This window comes from Hyperoodon ampullatus (genome assembly GCF_949752795.1).
Source record: "Hyperoodon ampullatus genome assembly, chromosome: 19".
Classification (NCBI taxonomy): Eukaryota; Metazoa; Chordata; class Mammalia; order Artiodactyla; family Ziphiidae; genus Hyperoodon; species Hyperoodon ampullatus.
In genome coordinates, this window is record NC_136932.1 from 15,345,896 (window position 1) to 15,372,727 (window position 26,832).

At 46.8% G+C, this 26,832-nt stretch overlaps 1 protein-coding gene across 1 annotated transcript in view; it reads right to left on the minus strand.

Annotated features, from left to right (window-relative positions):
• Positions 1-26,832, minus strand: part of RNF213 (ring finger protein 213) — a gene marked incomplete at both ends in the record, with an annotated part of 109,436 nt that overhangs the window by 68,301 nt on the left and 14,303 nt on the right. The window contains 11 exons of the mRNA XM_079724652.1: positions 2,026-2,179; positions 3,319-3,374; positions 4,161-4,383; positions 7,783-7,980; positions 9,118-9,374; positions 10,618-10,901; positions 15,851-16,053; positions 16,387-16,545; positions 17,114-17,289; positions 17,875-17,997; positions 18,276-18,791. Of these exons, the coding sequence (XP_079580778.1) occupies positions 2,026-2,179; positions 3,319-3,374; positions 4,161-4,383; positions 7,783-7,980; positions 9,118-9,374; positions 10,618-10,901; positions 15,851-16,053; positions 16,387-16,545; positions 17,114-17,289; positions 17,875-17,997; positions 18,276-18,791 (2,349 nt within the window). The remainder of the gene's footprint in view (positions 1-2,025; positions 2,180-3,318; positions 3,375-4,160; positions 4,384-7,782; positions 7,981-9,117; positions 9,375-10,617; positions 10,902-15,850; positions 16,054-16,386; positions 16,546-17,113; positions 17,290-17,874; positions 17,998-18,275; positions 18,792-26,832) is intronic.

Here is a 26,832-nt window from a genome sequence, read left to right on the forward strand (position 1 = left end):
TCCTTTTGCTTCAACTGAGCCCCTCAAATTGTGTGTCAGGACCCCCCAAAACTGGATCTGTTGGTGTCACTCCCTCCCTCCAGAGATGCTTGGCCCAAGGGCTAAAGACGCGGTGGCGAGGCAGCTGCCCAAGGAGCTGACAGCACAATCAGTAACCAGGGCAAGTGCCAAGATGAGAAAGCACAAGCTATTTTCAAGGCAATAAAGGGTGCTGTACCCAGCCTGGTGGGGGCAGTTCTTCCCTGAAAGATTCGAGGAGCTCTGGGCAGCATGGGAGGGGTGGGCTGGGGTACAGGTGTGATGGGAGCACAGCTCTCAGGATGTGGGTGGCAAGGGCCAGCGACAGTTCTGAGCTGAAAGCAGGACATGCTGACCCATGCGGAACATCCCCGCATGGTGCAGCAGCTTCTAGAATAATCTGGAAGCTTTAGCAGGGTGTGCATGCCATCTGTGATCTGGCATTGCCTCGATCTCAGCTCCATCTCCAGCCACACTAGGCTACCTGTGGGTCCTCCAGAGCGGCATGTTCCTCTCCTCCCTGACACTGCACGGGCTGCTCTCTCGCCCTGTGGGAACGTCAGCCCCTCCGAAGGCCCTTTGTTCCCAGGACACCTAATCAACACTCCAGCTTATCATTAAGCCACTGTGCTGCAATTATGTGCTCAGAGGATGGTCCCCCTCCTACGCATCCCTGTTGCCAGGGACCTGTCTTCTCCATCTGGGTGTCCCCGGCACCCAGCACAGATGATGGACGTAAGTGAACAACCCAAGTCTGAAAATCTACTCTAGAACCTTCAGCTTTGCTCCTTGTCTTTCTCCATCTGATGTCCTATCAATCCTATCAACCCTTTATGTCAACATGCAACCAAAAGCTTTTCAAAAACTCTTCATATACTTTGGTTTTATTTAATTTCAGTTCTGCAAAGCTTTCTGTTTTTATGGCACAGGTAGAGTATTTGGATCAGACTGTGGATTGCACTAATCTGAGATCCCAACCAACATTTAAGATAGTTATTTCTACAGGAACATACACCCTAAGTAACTGACAAATTTCAAATTTCTTGAACACAGTTTATCTAGATGTTGGCACCTGCCTATGATGGTTTAAATAATACCCACTTCAGGAGAAAGCAATCGTCTTACCAATAATGTTTATTTTTAAATGTATCCTTGGTATTTTAAAGAAGAAAAACGAAAAGGAACAAGTTAAAACATATACTTAATTATTTTATATCACTAACGTCCCAGTTCTGATGTGTCAAATGCTTAACAAATAAATGGTCGATCTAAATATGAAATCATCTGTCACCTTCATGTGGAAGCTCAAACTCAAGCTGGTGAAGATCACATAACAATGGGAAAATATAAGCTGCAGACAACAAGCAACGTCATGGATGGATCTCAGAGATGTCACGTCAAGTGAAGAAAGCCAGACACAAAAAGGAGAGTTCAAAGACGGGCAAAACTAATCCGTGGTGGTAGAAATCAGGAGAGTTGTTACCTCTGGGAGGTGTGGAGCGAGGGGGGACAGAGCTCTGGGATGTCCCTACAGCTTGATGAAGGAGACAGAGTCTGTGTGGAAAGGCTCTAAGGTGTGCACTTAGGTGTGTGGACCTCGCTACTGTATTTGAGTTTCAGTGAACAGGAATAAAGCTCAGGTGGGAAAGACTAGGCCTGAACATGCATTTAGGTGGGGAGGTCCTTGCCTGAAGTCCCGGCCACTTGCAGAGCTCTTGAATTAACCCAGTCACAGCTGATACTCTACACTTGAGATCCTGCACTGCCTCCTTCCCTCCAACGCAAGCCCTGGAGGGCAAGCACGCAGACCCTGGTTCACCAAAATAGCCTTGATGCACAGAACAAAACCTGGCATCAAGTAGGTACTGACAAATATCTGATGACACAATCAGCCACTCTGTGTCATTCTAGCAATCCTAGAATTAGCCTATCTCCTTTTTGAACTGAGGATGCTTCAGGTTCCATAGCTCTCCTGGGTACAACATTATGTGTACGTGTTCCACTTACCACTAGAAGTTTAAGTATAATAATTCTGCAAACAATCTCAGCAGATAAGGCAGGCATCTCATAAAACGTGTGTTCTTTTGTTATTCTGCAGGTAGATTCGTGAAGTTTCAGGCACACAGTCAAGTAGGACTGTATCAAGGGCTCCTCAAGAATCCTACCCCACAAAGAGTTGAAAGAAATCAATGAAGTAATTTAGGAAGAATGAGAAAACAGTACCCCTTATCCATGATGAGTTCCTTCCCTTTAAAACACCTACAAGGAAGGCATGTACTTGATCTCATAGAGGTTAACATCCAGGACATTTCCATCTACCTTGAACTTGTGACTAAGATAAAAAGGAAACAAAGTCCTTTTGGTTTGCCTCCATGGTCTGAACTATTTTAACAAAAGCAAGTTAAACTATTTCCAAGTGTATTCCTTTGTTTGGAAAAAATCTTAGGGATGCATATTACCAAAGATTCAAATACCATATAAATTTTTTTAAAAATCAGGAAGATACAGGGAGGGAGAAAGAGGAAGAAATGCTAGAAGAATATATCCTGGGATATCCTGTGCATGAAATCTCTTCCAGCTCTGCGTGGACTTGCTTACTGGCTGACACATGACCAGAGCTGAGAGTGAGGGAGTTGATCAGAGTGGGGTTTAGAAGGCAGCATGAGAAAGGAATTATTGGGGTGATTCTGTAATACACAGAATTAGGTGGGGTCCCTGAAGCCCCAGGTGCTTGATGTTAATGAAGACCTGACACCCCCACCTCCATCCTGAACACCCTACTAATTCAGATGAGGTGATCCTGGCAGTGCTCCAAGAATCTCAGAAAATACCTTCTCTCCCACAGGTACATTTCTATTGTTCTACATTCTGTACACTGTGCCTTCTGGGTATCAGAGGTCACACAAATTTGCAGGAGCAAATAATTTCAGATAATTATGGAAAGCTAACTTTGATTTTTATTTTCAACTTCCCTGACTTGTAAAAAAAATTTGAAGACTAAATGCTGATGAAATGCAGGATGCAAGCATGAATATGTAATATGATGGTGATCACTTAAAAATAAATGACAAAAATGCACAGGAAAAAAGACCAGATGGAAATAAACCAAAATCTTAGCAGCTGATTTCTATGCTTTTCCCTCTTTTAAAAAGTAGGATGATTACATTAATACCTTGAAGAAAGAAGTGGGATATATATTAATTTATGACCTTCCATTAATGACAGCAAATATGGGATACAACCAATCAGTAGGGGATAACCGTGTGCAAGAGAGAGACTACACTTTACTTTTCTACTTACTTTTCCTGATACATATCCAGGAGGTGCAACAGCATTTTAAAAGTACTCTTAATACTCTAGGGTGGGGAAGAAAAGAAAAAAAGGGAGGATTTAATCATGATGCCACCATCTTTGCTAAAACAGACCCCAAAAAATCCAACATAAATAGAGCATAATAATTAATTATTTTCTTTCTACAAACAAATTTTAAGGGGCTCAAGTACTAATCTTATACCTTCTACAAATAAAACTCAGGATTTAAAATTTTACCATTTTGGGGACTTCCCTGGTGGTCCAGTGGTTAAGAATCCGCCTTCCAATGCAGGGGACGTAGGTTCGATCCCTGATTGGGGAACTAAGATCCCACATGCCACAGGGCAACTAAGCCCACGCCACAACTACTGAGCTCACGTGCCACAACTAGGGAGAAGCCTGTGCGCTGCAACAAAGAGCCCGCATGCAGCAACAAAAGAGCCCGCATGCCGCAACTAAGACCCAAAGTAGCCAAAAATTAATAAATATTTTTTAAAAAATAAAATAATACCATTTTATCCATCCCCAAAATGGGAAAGGACAGAGAGCAATTAGAAAGTGGACCAACACTCAGAATAACTTCTAGCCCTGCCTTGCACAATCACACATACCCAAAGGCTACTGTTTTATTGAATTCTATTTACCGAAACAGAATAACTCAAGTAAATCAACCCTTTACCCTACGAAATATTGACCCCTCCTGGTTTTCCTTTTTCTAAATGCTTTACCCTGTCAGGTTTTCAGAAAAGGAGAATCACACATTCTGACTGATTCGTTTTTGATCTGCTTTTGCTAAGCAAGGACTCAAGAGCCGATTCCAGACAACAAACCTGGACATTTCTGTTGGAGATTTCCTCAAGTCCTTCAAGCCGGTACCAAGTCCCTAGAAGACAGTCCAGGATACGAGGGGGTGAGTAACTCAGGTAGTCGGTGAGGTCTTCCATGTAATGAACCAAGTTACTCAGAGGGAGCAAACTGAACCAGGATCGGAACAGATACTCATCCACATTTAGCAAATGTCTGTTCTTTCCCATTAGCTGGAGTAATTGCTTCCTGTATAAGGGAAAATTGGAACAGAAAAAAAGGGCAACAGTGAGATCAGTAAAACAGACCAAGTTAGTTAAAATTATGTTAGAAGGGATCTGAAAAGTAATGATTTCAAAAATGATTTAAATGCTAAGAACTCAATCAAATGAGAAGTAAACAATAATATATTAAGAATTCAGCAACATGGATGAACTCTGAGGACATGATGCTCAGTGAAATCAGCCACTTACAAAAGGACAAATACTCTGATTCCACTTATGTGAGGTCCCTAGAGGAGCCAGATTCATAGAGACAGACAGTAGAGTGGTGGGTGCCAGGGGCTGATGGTGAGGGAGGGAATAGACAGTTGTTGTTTAATGGGGACACAGTTTCAGTTTTACAAGATGAAAAGTTCTGGAGACGGATGGGGGTGACAGTTGCATAACAATGTGAATGTACTTAATGCCACTGAACCGTACACTTAAAATGATTAAAATGGTAAATTGTAGGTTAGGTATATTTTATCACAATTATAAAAGAATCCACCAAAAATTAAGCACTTTCCAGCTTTACTGAGATACAGTTGGCATATGACACTGTGTTACGGTTAAGGTGTAAAATGTGTTGATTTGATACACTTTCTTATTGCAAAATGATTACCACCATAGCATTACTTGATAGCTGCATCCATTGTGTCATATAGTTACCATTTCTTTTCTGTGGTGAAAAACATTTAAAAGTTGCTACTCTCTTAGCAACTTCTAAGTAAACAATACAGTATTATTAACTATAGTTTCCATGCTGTACATTAGCTCCCCAGAATTAATTTGTCTTCAGAGTACTGAAGTTTGTGCTCTTTGACCAATATCTCCCCTTTTTCCCACCTCCCAGCCCCTGGTAATCACCATTCTATTCTCTGCTTCTGTGAGTTTGACTCTTTTACATTTCACATATAAGTGATATCATACAGTATTTGTCTTTATCTGACTTATCTCACTTAGCATAATGCCCTCAAGGTCCATCTATGTGTTGCAAGTGGCAGGATTCCCTTTTTTTTGTGGCTGAATACTGCATCATATATACATATATATGATGATATACACAAGTATATATACATCATACATATGTATACACACACACACACATACACACCACTGCTTCTTTATTCATTCATTTGTTGATGGACACGTAGGTTGTTTCCACATCTTGTCTATTGTGAATAATGCTGCAATGAACACAGGAGTACAGATACCTCTTTGAGATACTTATTTCATTTCCTTGGGCTACATACCCACAAGTAGGACTGCTGGCAATCCTATGGCAATCCTATGGCAGTTCTTTTTTTAACTTTTGATACTGTTTTCCATTGTGGGTGCAATAATTTATGAACTAAGCATGTTGATGCGCGAATAAGCAAGTGCCCTGGATCAAACAGTCTACGCAAACCCAGTCCGGGGAAGGTCTTTAAATTATGCTGTTCTGTAACACTGTCCTGGAGACCCGAAAAGATGACAATGGGAAGGTAAATACAGCTGTGTGCCACAGAAGCGACAGAGGCTACGCGAAACATATGGATGGATAAAGCTTCACTATATACTAAAGGCCACTTTTGCCTAAAAGACACCATCTTTAAGACCAATGCTAATGTTTGTCATTCTCCAGCTAAATTTCTTCTAGATAGTCAGTCTTCTAGATAAATGCCCCTTGAAGGGCATTTAAAATATATATAATTATATAAATAATCTTAATTTGGCTTTAATTTCAAAATGTTCCAATAATAGTGAAGAAGCAATAACTTAATTCAGCTCACTCACTATTTCAATCCCTAAACACCTATAGGCTAGATCCTACTGGACTAGGGGCAGGGAGGGCAGATGAGACTTGGAATAGTTTCTTTGACAAAAAATAAAGTAAATGGGGGATGTTATCTGTGCTTGGAAATAAGTGTTAGTATTAATTTTTTTGTACTGAATTTGTATTTTTTATTTTGCTTTTGTACTTAAATTTGATTTACCATTTTTCTCTTATGGATTGTGCTTTCTGTGTCTTCTCTAAGAAATCTTTCCTTGCCTCAAAATAGTACTTCACTACCTCAAGATGTGCACTTACAATGTGCAAAGCCTCTGACCTGTGAAATTCTACTTTCAGGAATTTATCTTGAGGAAATAATTGGACAGGGAAAATTACAAAGAAGGGCATCAAAGCATGCTTACAAAGCGAAAGTGCAGAAATAATCCAAGTGTCCAGGCACAGAGAACCAGCTAAATAAAATTTGCAACACTAAGCAGTCATTACAAAAGTAGGTGTGTATTTACTGGCAAAAAAAAAATCGTTCACAATATACTGCTAAATGAAAAAAAGAAGGTTGGAAAACAGGATAAAAGAGAATAAATAATCTATCATAGAGGCGGGGCAGGGGGGAATTGCATGAAACCAGACAAAAGGTGCAAACTTCTAGATATAAATAAATGCTACAGATATAATGTACAACATGATAAATATAATGAACACTGCTGTGTGTTATATATGAAAGTTGTTCAGAGAGGAAATCCTAAGAGTTCTCATTGCAAGGGAGAAATTTTTTTTCTATTTCTTTAATTTTGCACCTATGAGATAATAATAGACGTTTCACTAAACTTATCGTTGGTCATCATTTCGTGATGTAAGTCAAATCATTATGCTGTACACCTTAAATTTATACAGTGCTATAGGTCAATTATATCTCAATAAAACTGTAAGAAAAATAAAGAAAAATACATAATCTATCTTTTGTGGTTGATTTTTAAGCATATAAAGCATCCACATATCAACATTTGGACAAAACCCTGCAAATACACAGGCCGAAGTGTTAACAGCAATGAGTATCTCTGGGGTTGCAGGCCATTTTTGTATTTTTCTTTGTATTTCTTGCTTGTTTAAAATTCTTTTTTTTTTTAATTTAATTTATTTTTTGGCTGCGATGGGTCTTCATTGCTGTGCACGGGCTTTCTCTAGTTGCGGGGAAAGGGGGCTACTCTTCGTTGCAGTGTGCAGGCTTCTCATTGTGGTGGCTTCTCTTGTTGTGGAGCACGGGCTCTAGGCACGTGGGCTTCAGTAGTTGCAGCACGCAGGCTCAGTAGTTGTGGCTCGTGGGCTCTAGAGCGCAGGCTCAGTAGTTGTGGTGCACGGGCTAGTTGCTCCGCGGCATGTGGGATCTTCCCAGACCAGGGCTCGAACCCGTGTCCCCTGCATTGGCAGGCGGATTCTTAACCACTAAGCCACCAGGGAAATCCCCTAAAATCTTTAAAGAAGTAATTTTAAAAGAAGTGATACATTACTTCCGTCATTAAAAGCAGGAATGAGTGGGTACTAAAAGTCCACTGGAGATCTTGGAAGCACAGTTATGATTCCAAGATTTACATACAAAAGTGCAGGTCTGTAACTTACTGATCTTCTCTTTTTTCCCGAAACTCCGAGAAGGAGATGCCTTCAAGGGCTGCCCAGGTGTCCTCGGGCTGCATGCCTGAGTCCTGGGCTGGTGGGGACAGGTCCATGCAGTGGTGCAGCACAGGCAGGGCACACACCCAACGGTCAACCTTTTTGTCCATGCACATTTGGCACAGGTTTACCATGGATGCTCGCCAGCTAGAAAGGGAACAGAGATCCCGCGTGAGCCCAGCACAGCCAGTGTCAGGCCAGCCCCAGGGGTCCAACACCCACCAGGGAAGGGATAGCTCCTCACACAGAGCAATAAGATAAGAGCGCTCCGGGTGCCTGAGCACAGAGTGACCAGATCAGGGAGAAACCTCAGGGGCCCCCTCGGCACCCCCAAAAAGCATCAGGCACTGAACTGGCCCTTTCGAAGCCCCAGAGCAAACTCCTGGTGGCATCTTTCCATCCTCCTTGACAGTGGAGGAGACAGAGGTTCAGAGAGGCATGTGATCTATGCAAGGCCCCCTGTGCCAGAGCTGGGGCTTGAATCCAGGTCATCTGGCAACAGTAAATCTACATATAAAGCAACATTTTACATGTAAGGAAGGAGCCTATAAATAATACATGGCATATTCCCTACAATCACAAAACACGGATGTTTCTTAAGACCTGGAAACACTTGTACATTTGCCAGCATTTTTTCTCTCTTTCAAAATGAACAGGGTTTAACTGGGTGTTTTAAATTTGTAAAACCACAAGGCAGGTGTCCCATAAGACTGACTGCTCAGAGAAGGCTGCCCAATACTACCCTCAAGTTCAATTCAAACAGCTCCAGAAAAAAGACCTTGGGACCATCAGAGGGTTCTGGGGCGGTGCCTCCACCCAGTGAAACGTGAGTGCCTTCAGGACAGGCCGCAGCCTCCACACCATGAGTGCTCCGGGCCCAGCGCAGTGACGCTCTGGCTCGTGAACTGGGCACGGCAGCTGCAGAGGCCACGGGGAGAGCATCCACAGTACTTCCACAAACATCCTCAAGTCCGGCTTCGTTGTCTTACCATGACCCCTCTCCCAAATACACGCACGTGAGGCTGAGTCATGATACACCTTAAAGCTGCTCAAAAGCAGGGTATTCAAGAGGATATGTAATAAAATGAAAAATAGTACATAGGCTAGAAAAATGCTAGTGGGATAAACACTGAAATGACAACAGTGAGTAGTAAAATTACGGGTAGTTTTTATTTCTTGCATGTTTTCATCCATTCTCTGACAAGCACTTTTTTATGATCAGATAAAAACCATTAGAGAGCTAGAAAATCTTTACACACACACACACACACACACACACACTACCTCTGAGATGTTTCAAGGATGTGGATCAGATCCTTGCGAAGGGCATCTGGTGAACTGGCATTCGAGCAAAGGAGGTAACAGAGCGAGCCCAGGTCACTTTCCGATAAGAGAAAGTGAAATTTTTCCACTGAGAAAAGGACAATCAGGCCCATTCTCAATTTACTCCTCACTGGGCAGTCTTCAGGCAGAGGGTCCCCACTCATTTCCAGAAATGGTGCCATTTTCTTTGTCAAACATTCCCACAGGTGCTTTCTCACCTGCTCCCAGGAGAAAAAGAAGATACAGAACCACTGGTATTGAACCCACCAGAGGGGTCAGAAGCTGCCCATCACTATGCTTACTTCCCCATCAGCTGGGCAGGGAAGCCTCTGTGGAGGGGTCACCCACTCCCTGCCTCCCCACTAAACCCTGAGCATCCCCCACCCCCTGGGTCTTCGGGAGGTGCCACCAGTGGTACATCCAGAGGCCTCAGCATGATGGAGGGGCTATCAAGTGGGGGTCCTGAGCCTTATAAGGGTATACTGGTCATCTCAGGTGTGGCTCCAGGTCTGTCTCAAAAATGCCTAAGCCATACCAGAGAGCAGGTGGAGATGCAGTGAAGGGCGCCAGCCTTCTTGTGGTGGAGGGGAAGGGCAGGTGAGGGGGTGGGACCAGTGGTGGAGGGGGGCAGGTGAGGAGGTGGGACCAGTGCGGGGTGGGGGGGGCAGGTGAGGAGGTGGGACCAGTGCGGGGTTGGGGGGGCAGGTGAGGAGGTGGGACCAGTCGGGGAGGGGGGCAGGTGAGGAGGTGGGACCAGTGCGGGGTGGGGGGGGGCAGGTGAGGAGGTGGGACCAGTGCGGGGTGGGGGGGGCAGGTGAGGAGGTGGGACCAGTGGGGGAGGGGGGCAGGTGAGGAGGTGGGACCAGTGCGGGGTGGGGGGGGGCAGGTGAGGAGGTGGGACCAGTGCGGGGTGGGGGGGGCAGGTGAGGAGGTGGGACCAGTGGGGGAGGGGGGCAGGTGAGGAGGTGGGACCAGTGGGGGAGGGGGGCAGGTGAGGAGGTGGGACCAGTGGGGGAGGGGGGCAGGTGAGGAGGTGGGACCAGTGGTGGAAGAGGGCAGGTAAGGAGGTGGGACCAGTGGGGGAGGGGGGCAGGTGAGGAGGTGGGACCAGTGGGGGAGGGGGGCAGGTGAGGAGGTGGGACCAGTGGTGGGGGGGCAGGTGAGGAGGTGGAACCAGTGGTGGGGTGCAGGTGAGGAGGTGGGACCAGTGGTGGGGTGCAGGTGAGGAGGTGGGACCAGTGGTGGAGATGGGGCCAGGTGAGGAGGTGGGAGGAGGAAGAAAATGGGGAGGACAAAGAATTCCCTAGAGGTGGCACTAGGAGAAAAGGAACTGAAATATCCTGCCCCCATCCACCTGGTCCACTGATTCTAGGGGTCATCTGGCCACTAGGAGGTGGGGTGATGCTGAGTACCCAGGAGGTAGAGAAGGGAGCTGTTGCTGACACCCCTGAGACCTGGTACCTCCTTCTCTTCGTACTGCAGAGTGCTCCACAGCTGTTCTTCTCCTTCATAGATCATGGGCACCCGAATGACAGAATAAAACTGCTGGAACTGGGTGAAAAAGTTCTTTAAATTGATGGCATTCCAGGTCTCAAGGATACTGAAGATGCGGTCCAGCATGACCGCAGCCGCGATCTGCTTCCCTTTCACCAAGTCTTTCCTTGTACCATCTGTTAGATAATCCATCCATTTCTGAAACTTCCCAGGGGGCTTCCTACAAATTATATCATCGTACTGGTGCCAGTCTAAGATTAAAAGAGCAATGTTATACTTAGGAGGATCAAAACCCACTAGGCCTGGATACTCCACCCTGGAAGGCTGATCTTGACCAGAAGAAATAGGATGAAGGAGCCAAGGAAGGGAAGAAAGACAGGAACATCACAGAACGTGGTGAATGGAAGGCAGCCAACACTTGCTCCATCCAGGTACCCATCCACAGATAAACAGCATGGGGCCTGGCCCCTGGGTGGGGCACGGCTATTTAGGACAAGTAACCTGGACACCCTACAGTGAATTGAGTGAGGCACACGATTCAGCTGCCCTGAAAATACTTGAAACATGTCTTTGTCGAACTAGATGGTTCAGCACAATTGGTACACGAGTTCCTTAGAAAATGACCACACAGAGGTCAAAAATTTCATACTGAAACTGCATCCCTCACTAGCACTTGTGCACCATTTTGGTATGTTACTTGGTGCAAGTGCTCATTTCCTCTGTCCTGGGAACCATGGTGCCCACTCCATGAAGGACGGTACAGGTCACATGGCAGACAAAACAGCCCTCGACATGGGGTAAGGGCTGAACCCATGGCTGCCCTTATAACCAGCTGAAATGATAAGAGTACAGACCTAGAAAACCCAGGAAAATCAATTGTCAAATAATTAGAAGTCAAAGAGGTCAGTAAGGCACCAGAGGCAACACAACTGCATAAAAACAGCCATGAAAGTCCAGCCTCTGAACAGGCCTCCTCTCCTCACTGTGCAGTCTGTTGTCTTTGCTGGAAGTCCCCACTCACTCATCCCTGCCCCATCCTGGCCCTGCCCAGTGATAACTTGGAATCACTGTTTGGATCTGAACTCAGGCATCACCTCCTGTGGAAGCTTTTCCTGCTTCATATGTCCCTCACAGGTGGGGGACACAATGGCTCTCTCTCGGTTTTATAAAAACGCTCTTCCAGACAAAAGGTGAGTGAGAGCTGCTGGCCTGGGATGGCCAGTGCCGTGGAGGTGAAGGGAGTGCCAATCTACGTCCTGGGCATGGGATACCCTCGACCCCGGTACGGTGGGACAGGGAGGGACATTAATGGTCTTGGTCTTGAAGAATCTACTAGAAGAACAGAAATAAAATATTTAAGTTCCAAACCCCCAGAGGAAAGAGAAAGAAAATCCAAAAGTTAGAAAAAGTACAAAAAAGAACAAGGAAACAAGGTAGAGAGAGAAGACATGATTATTGGTCAAAAGTGAGTCTTCCACTGACAGTCTCAATTCATGCCAGTGGGCTAAATTCACCCATTAAAGATGATTAGATTGGGAATTCCTTGGTGGTCCAGTGGTTAGGACTCCACGTTTCCACTGCACGGGGCACAGGTTCAATTACCAGTCTGGGAACTAAGATCCAGCAAGCCATGCGGCACGGACAAAAGAAAAAAAAATGATGATCACATTGAATGGAAAGAAAAGAAAACAAACCAACAACAGTCCAGCGAAACAGAGACGGGGCTGCAAGAGTTGAACTTGAGAGCAAACAGCAAGAGTTGGGACAAAAGCAAAGAGGCTAAGAGGGTAGGCAAGGAATGCAGACACAGCAGAATCAGTTTCAGGCAAAACACAGCACAAGGAAAAAGGCACTGGAAGGGATGGAGTGCTAGTGATGGCTGTTTCTGCCAATAGCACACACATCTGCCATCTGGGTCTCCCCCATGTCACAGGGCTGGAGCCCAGAACCTCCATTCTGCCCGCCTTGCCACAGTGGGTTCTACTAATGAGAGTGCTCACAGGAGGCTTAGAAGGAGGAAGAGGGGAGGGAAGTCACCTCTCTCTCTGTTTATTGGGACTGATGAAAACTACATTTATTTAACATAAACCACCACCACACCAAATAAAACAAAGCACAAAACTTCTCTCAATCAACAAGAGTGCCTTCCAGACACTCCTCCCAAATCACCTGCATTGATGATGTCAGGGGCTGGGGCACTTCCCCACCTGGGCTCAAGCAGTGACCTCCAGACCCTCGGAAGCTAACAAAGGCCCTCCCTGGCCTTCCCATCAGGCCTTCCACTGGTTACTATGACTGACCTCCTTCTGCTTAAAACTCCTGATTTAACCCAACTGACCAGGGTACCATCTCCCAGGGAGCTCCAATGTCAACCTACCAACAGGGCATCTAAATAGAATGGCCCACACCAAGAAGTAGGCAGTTAAAGTACCCGTGCAACAATAAGGAAAAAGCTTTAACACTCATTTTTTTAAAAAGCTTGCAAAGTATAATTATTGAAAAACACTAGAACAATATCACGATTAAGAAAGCATCTGAAAATAAAGTTAGTTGGCAATTCTGAGTTACTCTACAACCTAAAAATCTGTTTAATTACAAACAGCTCATACAACTCAATATCAAAAGACAAACAACCCAATCAAAAAATGGGCAGAAGACCTAAACAGACATTTATCCAAAGAAGACATACAGATGGCCAACACGCACATGAAAAGATGCTCAACAGCACTAATTATTAGAGAAATGCAAATCGAAACCACAATAAGGTATCCCCTCACACTGGTCAGAATGGCCATCATCAAAAAGTCTACAAATAAATGCTGGAGAGGGTGTAGAGAAAAGGGAACCCTCCTACACTGCTGATGGGAATGTAAACTGGTGCAGCCACTATGGAAAACAGTATGGAGGATCCTTAAAAAACTAAAAATAGAGCTACCATATGATCCAGCAATCCCACTCCTGGGCACATATCCAGAAAAGATGAAAACTCTATTTCGAAAAGATACATGCACCCCAATGTTCACTGAAGCATTATTTATAATAGCCAAGACATAAAAGTAACCTAAGTGTCCATCCACAGATGAATGGATAAAGAAAACATTATTTATATGTGTGTGTGTGTGTGTGTGTGTGTGTGTGTGTGTGTGTGTGATGGAATATTACTCGGCCATTAAAAAGAACGAAATATTGTCATGTGCAGCAAGTGGATGGACCTAGAGAATATCATATTAAGTGAAGTAAGTCAGACAGAGAAAGAAGAATATTAATATGATATCACTTGTATGTGGAATTGAAAAGATAATACAAATGAATTTATTTACAAAACAGAAACAGACTCACAGACATAGTAAACAAACATGGTTACCAAAGGAGAAAGTCAGGGGGAAAAGGATAAGTTAGGAGTATAGGATTAAGAGATATACACTACTGCATATAAAACAGATAAGCAATAAGGATTTACTGTATAGCACAGGAAACTATATTCAATATCTTATAATAAGCTATAATGGAAAATAATCGGAAAAATATATATATATAACTGAATCACTTTGCTGTACACCTGAAACTAACACAACAACTAACTATACTTCAATGAAAGAGAGAGAGAAAAAGAAAGAAAGAAAGAAAGGAAGGAAGAAAGGAGGGAAGGAGGGAAGGAGGGAAGGAGGGAAGGAGGGAAGGGAAAGAAAATCTTTTTAATGGACTTTAAAATGATTGTCTCTGTGTTAAAAAGTGCATCTCTATCTGGTTTGACAGCTTAAGTACCAGGACCCAGCCAGATAAAATCTGAAGTGACAAAGGCAGTGCTTCTTAAATAAGAGCAAATGGGACCTGCTATCCCAAATCACTACCACCTCCTCCCGCAAGATTAGATCAGCATCAGCTCTTGTCTGATGAGGGGTCACCTCAAGCATGGAAACAGCCAGTTTGGATCATCCAGCAAGTACAGGGCAAAACCAGAAAGTAGCGCAGGGCTCTGTTCTTTGGTCAGCCCATACAGAATAGAGTCTTTTGGAGGCGATCGAGTCAACACTTGGGCACATTTAAGAAGAGAGCATGACTCTAGTTTCTTCTCTGTCTCTTTGGGCCAGTGCAAAATAACCAAGCACCTGCCCCACTGACCTCAATCGCTGTCAGCCCAACAGAGGTCCCAGCCACGGGCAGCATCAACTGCAAAGACCCCTCCAGATGATTCCAAAGCCCAGCCAGCAAATCACTCCCAGCTTTCAGGCCTTCCTAGCTGAGGCCCCAGACATCAGAGAGCAGAAACCAGCCAGCCCTGCTGTGCTCCATCCAAACTCCTAACCCACACAAGTCATGAGTATAATAAAAAAATAAATAAATAAACAAAGCACCTGGTCTTGGTGACAGACTGGAACATCTCTCTCAAAAGCTGACAGATGGATCTTTTTAAACAAGGACTTTAATATTCAACAGGCTTTATCTAATAGATATACATACAGCTTTTGAGTCACAAAATTGACTATCCATTCTTTCTGAGCATACATGGAATATTTATGACAGACCAAGAAGTCAGCCACAAAGAAGATCTAAGCAAGTTCCTAAAAGTAGAACCCATATAGACTCTCTATATAGAACACACGCACATGTACACACACACACAAATGCACACGGGACACACACACCTGACACACACACGAACACCACACACACTGCATACAGTGAGTAGAAAACAGAGCACAGAAAAAAGAATTAGATAACAGACAAGAGAAAGAAAGAGAAACAGAATAAAGTGAAAAAAAGAAAATAGAATAGTGACACTTATGACAGACAGCAGGGGGCAGTGGATCCAGCCCTTGAAGGCTTCTGCTGGATGTCTTATTCACAGTCGCCATTTGGAAATCTGGGAAGGGCTTGTGGTCCTGGCAGCCCCGTTTCCCTTGTCCTTGCCCCCACTCACTGCTGCCCACCTAGGCCCCAGTCCCATTACTTCCCAGCGGCTCTATCTTCTCTCCTTTCCCTTAGTAAAAATCCTTTCCCTTGTTTACTCTTGTGAGTGGTTAAGCCAACCTGATCAGAAACATGCTTCCAAGCTCAGGTTTATGAAACATAGAGCTGGGGGGTAGGGCAGAGCCAATGCCAAGCAAAGAGGACCCACACGGGCCAAGGAAAGCCTTTGATCCCCAGGAGGAACGTCCAGTCTTCTGAGCTCCGATCAGGAGCCCAGCCTGAGGCTTACCTCCCGAGCCCAGAAGGGAAGATTTCACATGGAGACAGCGGTTCACGTGCTCGCCTTCCTTCTGCTGACATTTGTAGATGACCTCATACTCCACAGGGCCCTTGCCTCGCCAGAGGACGTACTTGTATGGAATGGGCTTATCCAGGTGCTGCTTAGAAATGATGGTGCTGCCTTCAACGAGGGACCCGTTCTCATGTAGGTCTCTGTGAATAAACAGGACACTAGCCTGTTATCCAAAAATCCTCTCCCAGAAATCTTCATTCTTCTCAAACACAGCACGGAGTGCAGACCCAGAGCTATAAATCGATGCTGACCGCAAGGATGCTTCCAGAACAAGGCACGGTTTTCACGCAGAGACAGAAAACGGGCCAAGGTGAAGTATGACAAAGAAGTGCATTATAGGGAAGAGTTGTTTGAAATATTCATCTTCCCAAAGTTCTAAGAATTAATCAACTTGATCAAAATTATGATTTCAATATATTTCAAAGACTGGATGTTCTGTACATTTCCTTACAGGCCTACTGAGATATACTCACTTGGTGTAGTACATCTCGCAAACATCATGATTCCATCTGGGCTTCCCAAATTCTTCTCCGCCCCTGACAAACACTTTGTGTTGGCTGGGGTTGAACTGGAAATGTTTTGAAATGATTGCATGGAAGTACACCGTGATTCCTTCCAAGGAGCTCAGTGGGCTGGGGGAAAGCCACGGAGGAAAACACTGATTAGATCTGGATCTGTCTACCTCTCTGCACACACACCCCCCCCACACACACACACAGGCACACGTGTGCACACAGGATCCTTGTTTCTTGGCTGTGCACTAACACACACCCCAACAAAGTGCAAGAGCATCCACACTTCAGACAGGCTACCTGCCGTGTGGGTGCCCTTGGCTCTCCCTCTACAGTGGAGAAGGACAGTGGGCGCGGGGCGGGGGGCGGATCTCTGCCCAGCTCCGAGGGGCTGAGGGCTGTGGCAGGAGAGGGTGGCTGAGTACTCTGGGACATGACAGCCTCTCTCCTGACTTCTGTAAGGCCTGTGCTGCCTCCGGGACCCCAGGGACCATATTATGGAGCATTTCAACTGAGCAAGGAATTGGGACAGGTGCCCCTCCACTGCCCGCCTCCTGAGTGTTCCCCTTTCCCCCAAGACTCAACAAAAGGGCAATGTAGGAATCTCCTCTGGGGTGGCGTGGCCCCTTCCAGCCCCCGCTCAGGGTGGGGACCAGGCCTGTGCCGCCCCGAGCCAGGTCACACCCACCACTCCTTAGCTTTGTGTGCGCTCTCCCTCTGGTTCCTTTGCTCCCTCTCATTTTTCACAGCGGCTGCATTATTTCTGTTATTCCCCTCTGGCTTCTTTGGGTCCTTCGGCTTGGCCTTCTCATTTTCATCTGCTTTTCCTCCAGAAACACTCATCTTGTCCTTGGTTGCAGCTTCCTGGAACAAGCACCCAAACCCCAATCTTGATGACCAGCCTCCACGTTTGCCCCCAACAGGGGATGCTTCTCATAGCCGCCAGAGTGGTCATGTTCCTTCCCTGCTCAGAACCTTCGAATGCCTTCTGGTCCACCTACCACAGCCTCCCAGGACTCCTCTCCACACAACTGTCAACGGCCCCTCTTTCCTGCTGCTCCCTGAACAGGTCCACCACACTCTACCTGGAGGCCTCTGCACGTCCCCAGACAGCCACGTGGCTCGCCTGTCGCTGTTTCAGATCTCCTTGGAAGGCCTTGCCTGGCACCCACCTCCAAAACCCCAGCCCCTCGCCCTACTTCACTCCACGGCACTTCTCACAGCCTGACTTCGCTTTGTCTTTCTCCCCACTAGAATGTGAACTCCAAAAGGCGGGAGCTGGTCTCATTTCAAATGTTAGGCTGCACCCCCAGCACCTAACACGTATTCACCAAATGATTAAATTGAGCTGGGGAAGGAACGGGGCCAAAAGGAGCAGCCCATGGGGCAGACAGCAAGGACGGGGACGGCTTCCTGGAAAGCCGACCAGGTAGGAACGAGATGCTTTACCTGGTGGTTGTCTCGGGAAGCAGGGACGCTTGTGGGAAGCTGTTTCGTTTTCTCAGTCTGATTTTTAACTTCTTTCCCAACTCTTTTCCCTGCACCAGCTGGCTCAGCTGCAGCAACACTTGACTGGAAGAAATAAAGACCCCAAAACGTCAGGGCCAAGAGGACAAAATGGACAGGGAAACTCTGACTCAGTGGCATAGGGTAAGCATATGCCACCAGCCCAGTGACAGGGGTCAGCAGCTCGGGGTGGAAGGGCAGCCCCTTCCACAGCCCCCCTTCCCAGGGAGCAAGTGCCAGTGGACACCCTTCCCAGACAGTGAAGTATTGTCAGAACCACACTGCACAGCAAGGTGTCGAGACATAGCAGGCCAACCCCGGTCGTCACTCCCCTAACAACTCACCCCAGAGGCAGGGGCCCTGGCCTGCTGCCCAGTGGCCCGCGGCTCTTTCCCGGGCTTGGAGTGGTCCCCCTTTGGCTCAGGAAGTGGGAGCTCCTGAGTAGCATCCTTCTCCCTAGGATGGCCTTCACTGGCAGAAGTGGGGAGGCCTTTGCCCTTGGAGGGGTTCGGGGAGTGTTGGTCCTTCCCTTCCGGGAAGGCTCCTCCCAGAGTCTGGTCCTGGGGTACCGGGCTGCTCAGAGACTCGGCGTCTGTAGCTTCTTCTGCTCCTCTCGCAACCTGGCCCTGCAGAGGGCGGCCCACAGCCTCCAGCGGCGTCTTGCCCACACCTGGGGGCTGGCTTGTCTGGTGGGTGGGACCACCCTGCTGAGCTGGGCTTTGGGGTGGGGCTGTGGCCTGGAGCTCAGGGTTTGCAAGCGAACTCAGACTACAGGAGCCCAAGAGAGACGGGGACAAGGAATCCAGCTCTGCAGACGTGGAAGCATTCTGATTCCTTTTCTTTCTTTTACTCCTTTTCCTCTAAACAGAAAAAGAGACACTCACGTTACTTCTCAGGTTTACTATACTCTCACCAATGTTCTCCTCCAATTTCCTTTCAATTTCTGAAGTACGTCAAGTGTAGCTCGACCAAACCACCTTGCATCTGTTAAATCTACCATTTCTTTACCTTGGAAAGAATGAAATTGAGACACAAAGTGAATGGGAGTGGTGAACAGAGTTGAGGGACGAGTGGGGAGCAGTGATGGTCACATGCTTCGTTCTGTCCAATCCAAGCTGAGACCCTCACATGGAATTCCTTCCCATGGGACATCCTTTAAGGATGGCTTTCAAATGTTAGAAAGCAGGTACAGGTCCCCACACATTATACTTCATATACGTATTATGTACAAAATAGAGACAGAAAAATGAACAGAAGTCTAAGTACTTCCTTCCTGCACCCGCACTGGCATGTTACGCCTCTGCCTGAGATCCTTGCTCAAAGGCAAGAGTCCTCAACTTCAGAATCAGAGATGGAGCCTGTGAGAAGCAGGTGTGGCAGGACCCTTTGAGGACCCCATGGGGATGGATGCCCTGCACGCCTGGGGATCCTGCTCTGGAGCAAGTATTGATTGGTTCATTAAGTGCTAGTAACCCGTGACCCCCCTGAAGCCTGGCGTGGGCCCAGGCCTTGCTGTCCCACCCCATGCCTGGGCTGAGTCCCAGGGAGAGGGAGACGGAGACGGAAGGCCTCGGGGTTTCTCTGCACATGGAGTGGGGCAGCCCTTGTTCTGGGTCAGCTTCCAGATTTTCCCCAAGAATCCTGACCAAACTTCGTGCCCATCTGCTCGAAACAAGCAACACGACACACAGGCCACCCTGGATGGCAATTTCCCAGCCTGACACTGACCCCCGCTAACATCGCAGTAGAAAGAGGCTTAAGAAAGGTCATTCGAGGGCTTCCCTGGTGGCGCAGTGGTTGAGAGTCCGCCTGCCGATGCAGGGGACACAGGTTCGTGCCCCGGTCCGGGAAGATCCCACATGCCACGGAGCGGCTGGGCCTGTGAGCCATGGCCACTGAGCCTGTGCGTCCGGAGCCTGTGCTCCGCAACTGGAGAGGCCACAACAGTGAGAGGCCCGCGTACCGCAAAAAAAAAAAAAAAAAAAAAAGAAAGAAAGGTCATTCGAGGCAGTCACTTCCCCAGCTTCCAGGGCGTACGGATCTCTGAAGATTTTGCCAACATACTGATGGTGACTCAGCACGTCTGGAGGACCCAAGGTTCTACATTTCCATGGTGCTGCTGCCAGACCAGGCGTGCTCTGTGAGCATGAGGACCAAGCAGCTCCCTACCCCAGGCGCCCAACTCTGATCCGACTGGCCTGGGGGCATGGGCACCAGCATCTCCATTAGCTTTCCTGGTGGTCCTGACATGAAACCTCACTGGGAACCACAGCTCAGACCAGCAGAAAGCTGTGTGCGGACTCCAAGGCCCCAAGCCCTTTGCAGAATCTCCTCCTTTTTCAGCGTGAGGCTGGCTTAAATCAAGTCGCTTAGTTCTACACTGATTTACCAAGGAACCTGGAACGTTGTCCTAAGCGCATGGAACAAGAAAGTAAGATACGTTCCTCCCCCATGAAGCTGATGGTTTAGTAGGAGAGAAAGACTAAAAACAGATGGTTTTAGCATGTTGGAAGGACTCGCAGGCTTCCCAGGGAAGAGGTGCAGGTTGAGTCTGAAAGCCACCAAAGGCCAAGAAGGCAGTTTCATCCATTCAGCAAAGATTCCCGGGTCCTACACGTCTGAAGGTGGCCAAAGCCACAGGCTGCCTCATATGCTGACTTGCCCATCCAGAATCAAAGCATACGTGTGGCCGGAAGACCCTGCATGACTGGCCCTCACTGCCTGCTAAACTCATCCCCTGGCCTCCAGTATTAATCCTGTTTTTTACTTTCTGTATTTTAGGATGCTCTGGCATTTGGGGGGGCCTTGCTAATCCTGGAGAGACTGCCCCTCCCAGGGCTAGCCAATTCCCAGAGAGAGGGATCTCTCTGAGCAGATGAAAGATCTGAGCAGATCTTTCATCTGCAAACCAACTAACACGGAGCCCTGCCCCCCACCTCCTTTATCAAACTCTCCCTCCAAGCCAACATTCCCTGCCCTAAATCACCGCAGGGCCAAGTACAGGACAGCTAAACAACCCTACAGCCCAGAGCCCACAAAGAATATTCAAACCAGCCAAACCTAAACCTGCTCAAACCTGCCTGCCTTTCCCCACAAGGCAGGCTCTGGGCCACGTTCTCCCCTTGCTCCTTCTCCCTCCGGTGGGGCCCTGTGGACGTGGCCCCCCTCCTGGAATCCGTAAGTACCACCGACCTCTCGTGTCATCACCAGTTATACGAGCAGGGCGCCTCCTGCCTCAGGCTCTGTCTTCCCCCAGACACCTCCTTCACTTAGCCCTCTGCCTCACACCCCTCAGCGGACGACCCGGACACCCTCAGTCGGAAAGCAAACCTTCACAGTCCCGCATCTGCTTTATTTCCCTCCTTAGCCACTGTCAACTAAATATGCCTTTATTTTCTCTCCCCTCCAGGAAGGAAGTCCTTGTTTTCTTCACTGCTGCATCCACAGTGTCTAGAACAACCCTTGACCCCCTATAGGTGCCTAACCACTTCTGTCTCATTAAATAAATTTCTTGGAAAGTCCCGTGTTTCCCTGCAGCACCAGCATGTTTCCTCTCCCCCTGGGACCCCACACCCCTCAGTCGGCTCTGTGATCAGATCCAAGAACAAAAGGTTTTGACTTCTGATTTCCAATTTGCCTTTCACCCCTTTACCTTGCTTTCTCCTTTTCTTACCCTTATTTAACTATTCTTTCTATAAGCTGCTTCAAAACCCTTAGAATGAGATTTAGATTTTGCACAGGTGACTTAGAGTTCTCTCAACACACGTCTACGGGGGCACGTGAGTACCCGGCCCCCTCACGGGTCTATAGACAGGACTGGGATGTTGGCAGATCTCAGGCTGCTGGCATGCCTGCCATATAGCAAGGCTCGAGGCTAAAGTCTAAAATTTTCCTTGACAAAAATCAAGTTTATATGTATGATACTTGTTACATATTTATGTATTCCTAATTACTGTGGTCTGTCATTTTGACCGCATTAGTCAGGAATATGCACACTAAAACTAAACACTGCTGATTGGGAATGCATGCACGGACCTGGGTCACGACCTCTGGGTGTGGGCAGCGGATGGGGGCGGTTGGGAGGAGACCCCAATAGTTGCCCATGTTTACAATGGATGGTAGGGGATGAGTATTCACTTAGTTAATCCTGCATTTATGTTATACGTACCCTTTATGGTGGGCATAATATTTAATTAAAACATTTTTTAAATGAAGAGCTTATTGACTTGGAAGGGATGCTACCGAGCTTTCTGGGGACTGCAATGTCCTGTCTCTGGATCTGGTGGGGGTGACGAAGCTGTACACACAGGAGAACATCTAGGGGGCTCTGCCCTGAAGACCTGTGCATTTCACTCAATACCAATTATATCTCAATTCAAAAGCTACGCTGCGGGAGCTTCCCTGGTGATGCAGTGGTTAAGAAATCTGCCTGCCAATGCAGGGGACATGGGTTCGAGCCCTGGTCCAGGAAGATCCCACATGCCGCGGAGCAACTAAGCCTGTGTGCCACAACTACTGAGCCTGTGCTCTAGAGCCCATGGGCCACAACTACTTGAAGCCTGCGTGCCTAGAGACCGTGCTCCACAACAAGAGAAGCACCACAATGAGAAGCCCATGCACCTCAACGAAGAGTAGCCCCCGCTCGCCAAAACTAGAGAAAGCCCGCGCGCAAAAACAGTGCAGCCAAAAATAAATAAATAAATAAATAAATAAATAAAGAATGTACAACATTATTAAAAAAAAAAAAAAAGCTACACTGCGCCAGCTCTATATGCATACATAAAGGCTATTTCTATTCCTGCCCAAAGAGAATTAATTAGAAAAAAACAAGTTTGCTACTTCTTAGGGGTGGGGGGGTTTGGTCAGAATACACCTCTGATTTTATAATGAGCATCAGTTTGTTTTTTCATCAAAAGAACAAAGGCCTCCCATACAGGGAGAGCAGAGAGGAGACCTCAGTCTGGGGGAAGGCAGGCCAGCCTCGTTCACTCACCTGAGTGCTGGGTCAGGAGCACACAGAAGGGTGGTGCTGCGGACCCTGAAATGGTACCTACGGCAGGATGCGGGGGTGACAGGTGGGAACACTGACTCGTTGGACAGAAAGTCAGTGAAGCTGCTTGACAAAAGCTGACGTGTTGGAGGCTAAGTGGGCCCACTAGCTCTGCCCCAATTCCCAGGGGTCCTCTGCCTTCATCTGCACTGATAGTGATAGGGAGAGAGTAGAATAATTAAAGTTAGTTTAGAAATCCCACTAGGGGATTAAAGACAAAAAAGGAATTTTAAGGGAGCTTAGGAAACTGTTGCAAGCCAATGACCCCTCAAGAAGAGAATCCAGCAACCTAGCAATAATCTGCGCTACCTTGAAGGAAAACCAGGCACATCCAAGCACCAGGCACACTCAAGCCACAAGTCCTGATAGTTAAAACACAAGACAATAGATATGGGGTCTGAATCTTGTTACTTGAAGTCAGGGAGTTAATGGTCCCCGAAGAGTAGCATTTCCGCATGTAGTCAAGACAGGAGCATAGGTGAGGGGGGGAAGAAACTAGGTGAAAGAGGACACTACAGTGAAACCTTAGATGAATTACAATATTTTAGTGTACGTTATCATCCTTTTGCTAACACATATATGATTTAAATAGTGCCATGATTGTCCCCGTTAGACCATATATAGGGTCAAAGGAGGAACTAATGATGTAAGCCTTGATGTCTACCCAAAAATGAGGAAGAAGGTGGTCTTCTCCCCTCCCCACTTTTTCTTTGATTATAAAAATGTAGTCCTCTTTGTTCTTGGGGCTGTGCTCCCTTGCCTGCCCACTTGTATCTGTCACAAGTGTCCTATGCTAACAAACTCACTCTTTGCCTATCGCTTTGCCTCATGCTGAACTATCTCTGTGATGAGACAAAAGAACCTGAGTTTCATTAAGTCCTGAGACCAGGTGAGCAGTTTCAATTAAAAGACAGTGGGTCCGAGTCCCCTCCTAAGTCAGGGATCGTGGGTTCAAGGCCCAATCTGAGGTGCAGCTGGGTTCGAGTCCAATCCGAGAAGGAGTACGGTTTCAACAGGAAGTGCTTTGCCAATTCAGGGAGGACGGCAGGGCTGAGGAGAGTGTCACCTTTCCACCTGGCATTTGATCAAACACTTCCTTCTAGTAAACAGGCACTGCCCAAGCTCCATCTCTGCAGCCTTTCTTCTCACCGTCTCCAGACCTAAGTAACCTTTCTCAGCTTCAGTTTCCGCTTTTGTAGAACTGGGATGACACACGTGGGCAGTGCTTTGGTGGGGGGAGCAGGGTGGGGGTCTGTCTACAAACCTAAGGTGGGCTTTGCAGAAGCAGCAAGAGAAAAGAAACTGGGATGAGAACTAGAAAGATCAGGTTGACCCCCAGCCTGACCTATCCCAACTAGTGGTATCATTAGGACCAGGGCCGGCCTCTCAATTAGACGCTAGCCAACTGCAAAAGGGAACCAAGACTCCATAGTAGGGAATGCCGAGGAGGAAGTGAGGGGCCATCAGGAAAAAGTCCAACAAGAATCTCTACTAAGGGAACCACACGATTCCTGGATTTGCTGAGGAAGCCTGACTGGACCAGTTCTGGAGCCTTGGAGAGGTGCTTGGACCATCCCTGCCCCGCCAGCTGCCTGGCGCCCTGCTCCCACTCCCCCACTCCAGGAAATGGTCCCCTGAACCTCCCGTTCTCAGCCCAGTGGCTCAAGTAGGATTAACTCTACTCCAGCTGCAGGGTCAGCATACCACCCTGGCCACAGTGATTGCTTCAGGCATGGGTATGTATTCCAATCACAGCCACTGAGATTTGAGGAGAGCTTCCCCTGGGAAAGAGACGCTTCTTCTTTCTTCTCTGGAAGCCCCTGAAGGAGGCATTCTCTTGTCCCCTGAATGATGCAGTGGGAAGTGGATAACTGTGGAAGGGTCCACAGTGGTGGAGACTGCTACTGAGAGGCCAAGGAGCTAACTGACATGAGGAAGGCAGTGCAAAGACACAGAGAGATACCCGGACTTTGGGAATATCATCTAGGTGCCCAGATTAAACCTCGCATGCAGCTAGGTCTACCTGAGGATTTCTCAGTTACATGTGTGACAGATTCCCTTTATTGTATTAATTAACCAGAGCTGGGTTTCAATTATTTGCAACCAAAAGATTTCTAATGGTTAAAATACTCAAACTTCCAAGTAGGGTGTTTCCTTTTTACAGAAGCCCCAAATAAGTCAAGGTAATCAATGTTCTAACAGCTTTGGTGCATAAGATGTCAGGCTCTGGTAGATATACTTGGGCCACAGCATCCTCAGGGCTCCTGTATCATTCATGGCACAGTACAGGAGGACCCCTCTGTGACAGGTGTGTGACCAGATGCCTTCTGGTCAACACAGAAGGTGGTGGGAGGTTTCTGACCTCATGAACAGGTGCCAGCCGCCCTCCCCAGGGAACATGGATCAGGTCTGCCTTCTAGAAGGAAGGGCGCTGTCAGCAGGGAAAGAACAAGGAAGCACACACCACAGTGAGGTAGGCGACCCTGCAGAACCAGGAGGGCCTGGGAGGTGCGGCTGTGTAAAGATGGCAGTAAATGCAAGATGGACCCCTGGAGGGACGTGACCCAGTTCCTGGAAGACAACCATTGGGAGAAAGGGTGACATGATGATAACAGCCCATCACGCAGACCCCAGACCACACCCCAGCCCCCAAGAGCAGACTGGGGATGTCACCACACCTATGGCAGCAGCCATCAGCCCAAACCCTCTTTCTAATATAACCAAAACCCTGGAATCTAAAAACATGATACCAATGAACTTATTTACAAAACAGAAATAGGCTCACAGACATAAAAACAAATATGGTTATCAAAGGGGAAATGTCGGGGAGGGATAAATTAGGAATTTGGGATTAACAGATACACACTACTATATATAAAACAGATAAACAACAAGGACCTACTATACAGCACAGGGAACTATAGTCAATACCTTGTAATAACCTACAATGGAAAAGATTCTTAAAAAGAATATATATATATGTAATATATATATAACTGAATTACTTTGTTGTATACCTGAAATATTGCAAATCAACTACACTTCAATTTGAAAAATAATAATAAAATTTGTAAATAAATAAAACCAAACCCCACCCATCTGAGAGGCAACAGGGCAGCCTCTGGGCAGTGGGCATGTGCTCTCCTGTGATCACCCCTCCAGGAGAACTATCCCACATTTGCTGCCCACTTATCTCTTTCTCCTGGGAGCTGCCTTTTATGTCCTTTACCCATTGTTCTGTTAGTGGGTGGATGTCTTATTTCTTTGAGAGAATTGATTAGGTATTCCAGTTGTGAACGCTTTGTCACATGTTGCAAATGTTTTCTAGCCATCTGCTTTTCCACGTTATTGCTGAATGGTCTCCTCTAACTCAGAATCTGGAATATTTTTGTGCCCCTATCGGCATTTAAGGGGTTGTTTTGGTGAGCCTTAGGAATATCTATATAGTCTTATAAATAGTCACCTATATTTACAAGAACTTTTAGGGTGTATTTTACTTTAAAATGGTCAACCAAGCTGGTATATATTTTAGTGTTTAGTATGAGTAAAGAACCGTTTTTTCCAAATGGTGAGCCACGGTTCAAACACCCCATACTTAACACAACTTTACTCTCTGATGCATGATGCCACCTTTATCACGTGCTCAACTGCCATAAATGCTCACATCTGCGTCTGGATATCTACGTCAACCCTCCCTGATGGGTCTCTGTTACTCCATTAGGATGTTATATTGCTATGTTTATAGCTTATGATACATTTTGATGTCAAATCTCCCATTTATTGTTCTACTTTTCTACATTCTTTATAGGAACTCTTGCCAAGTTATACTCTAGATGGACTTCAGAGTCTTT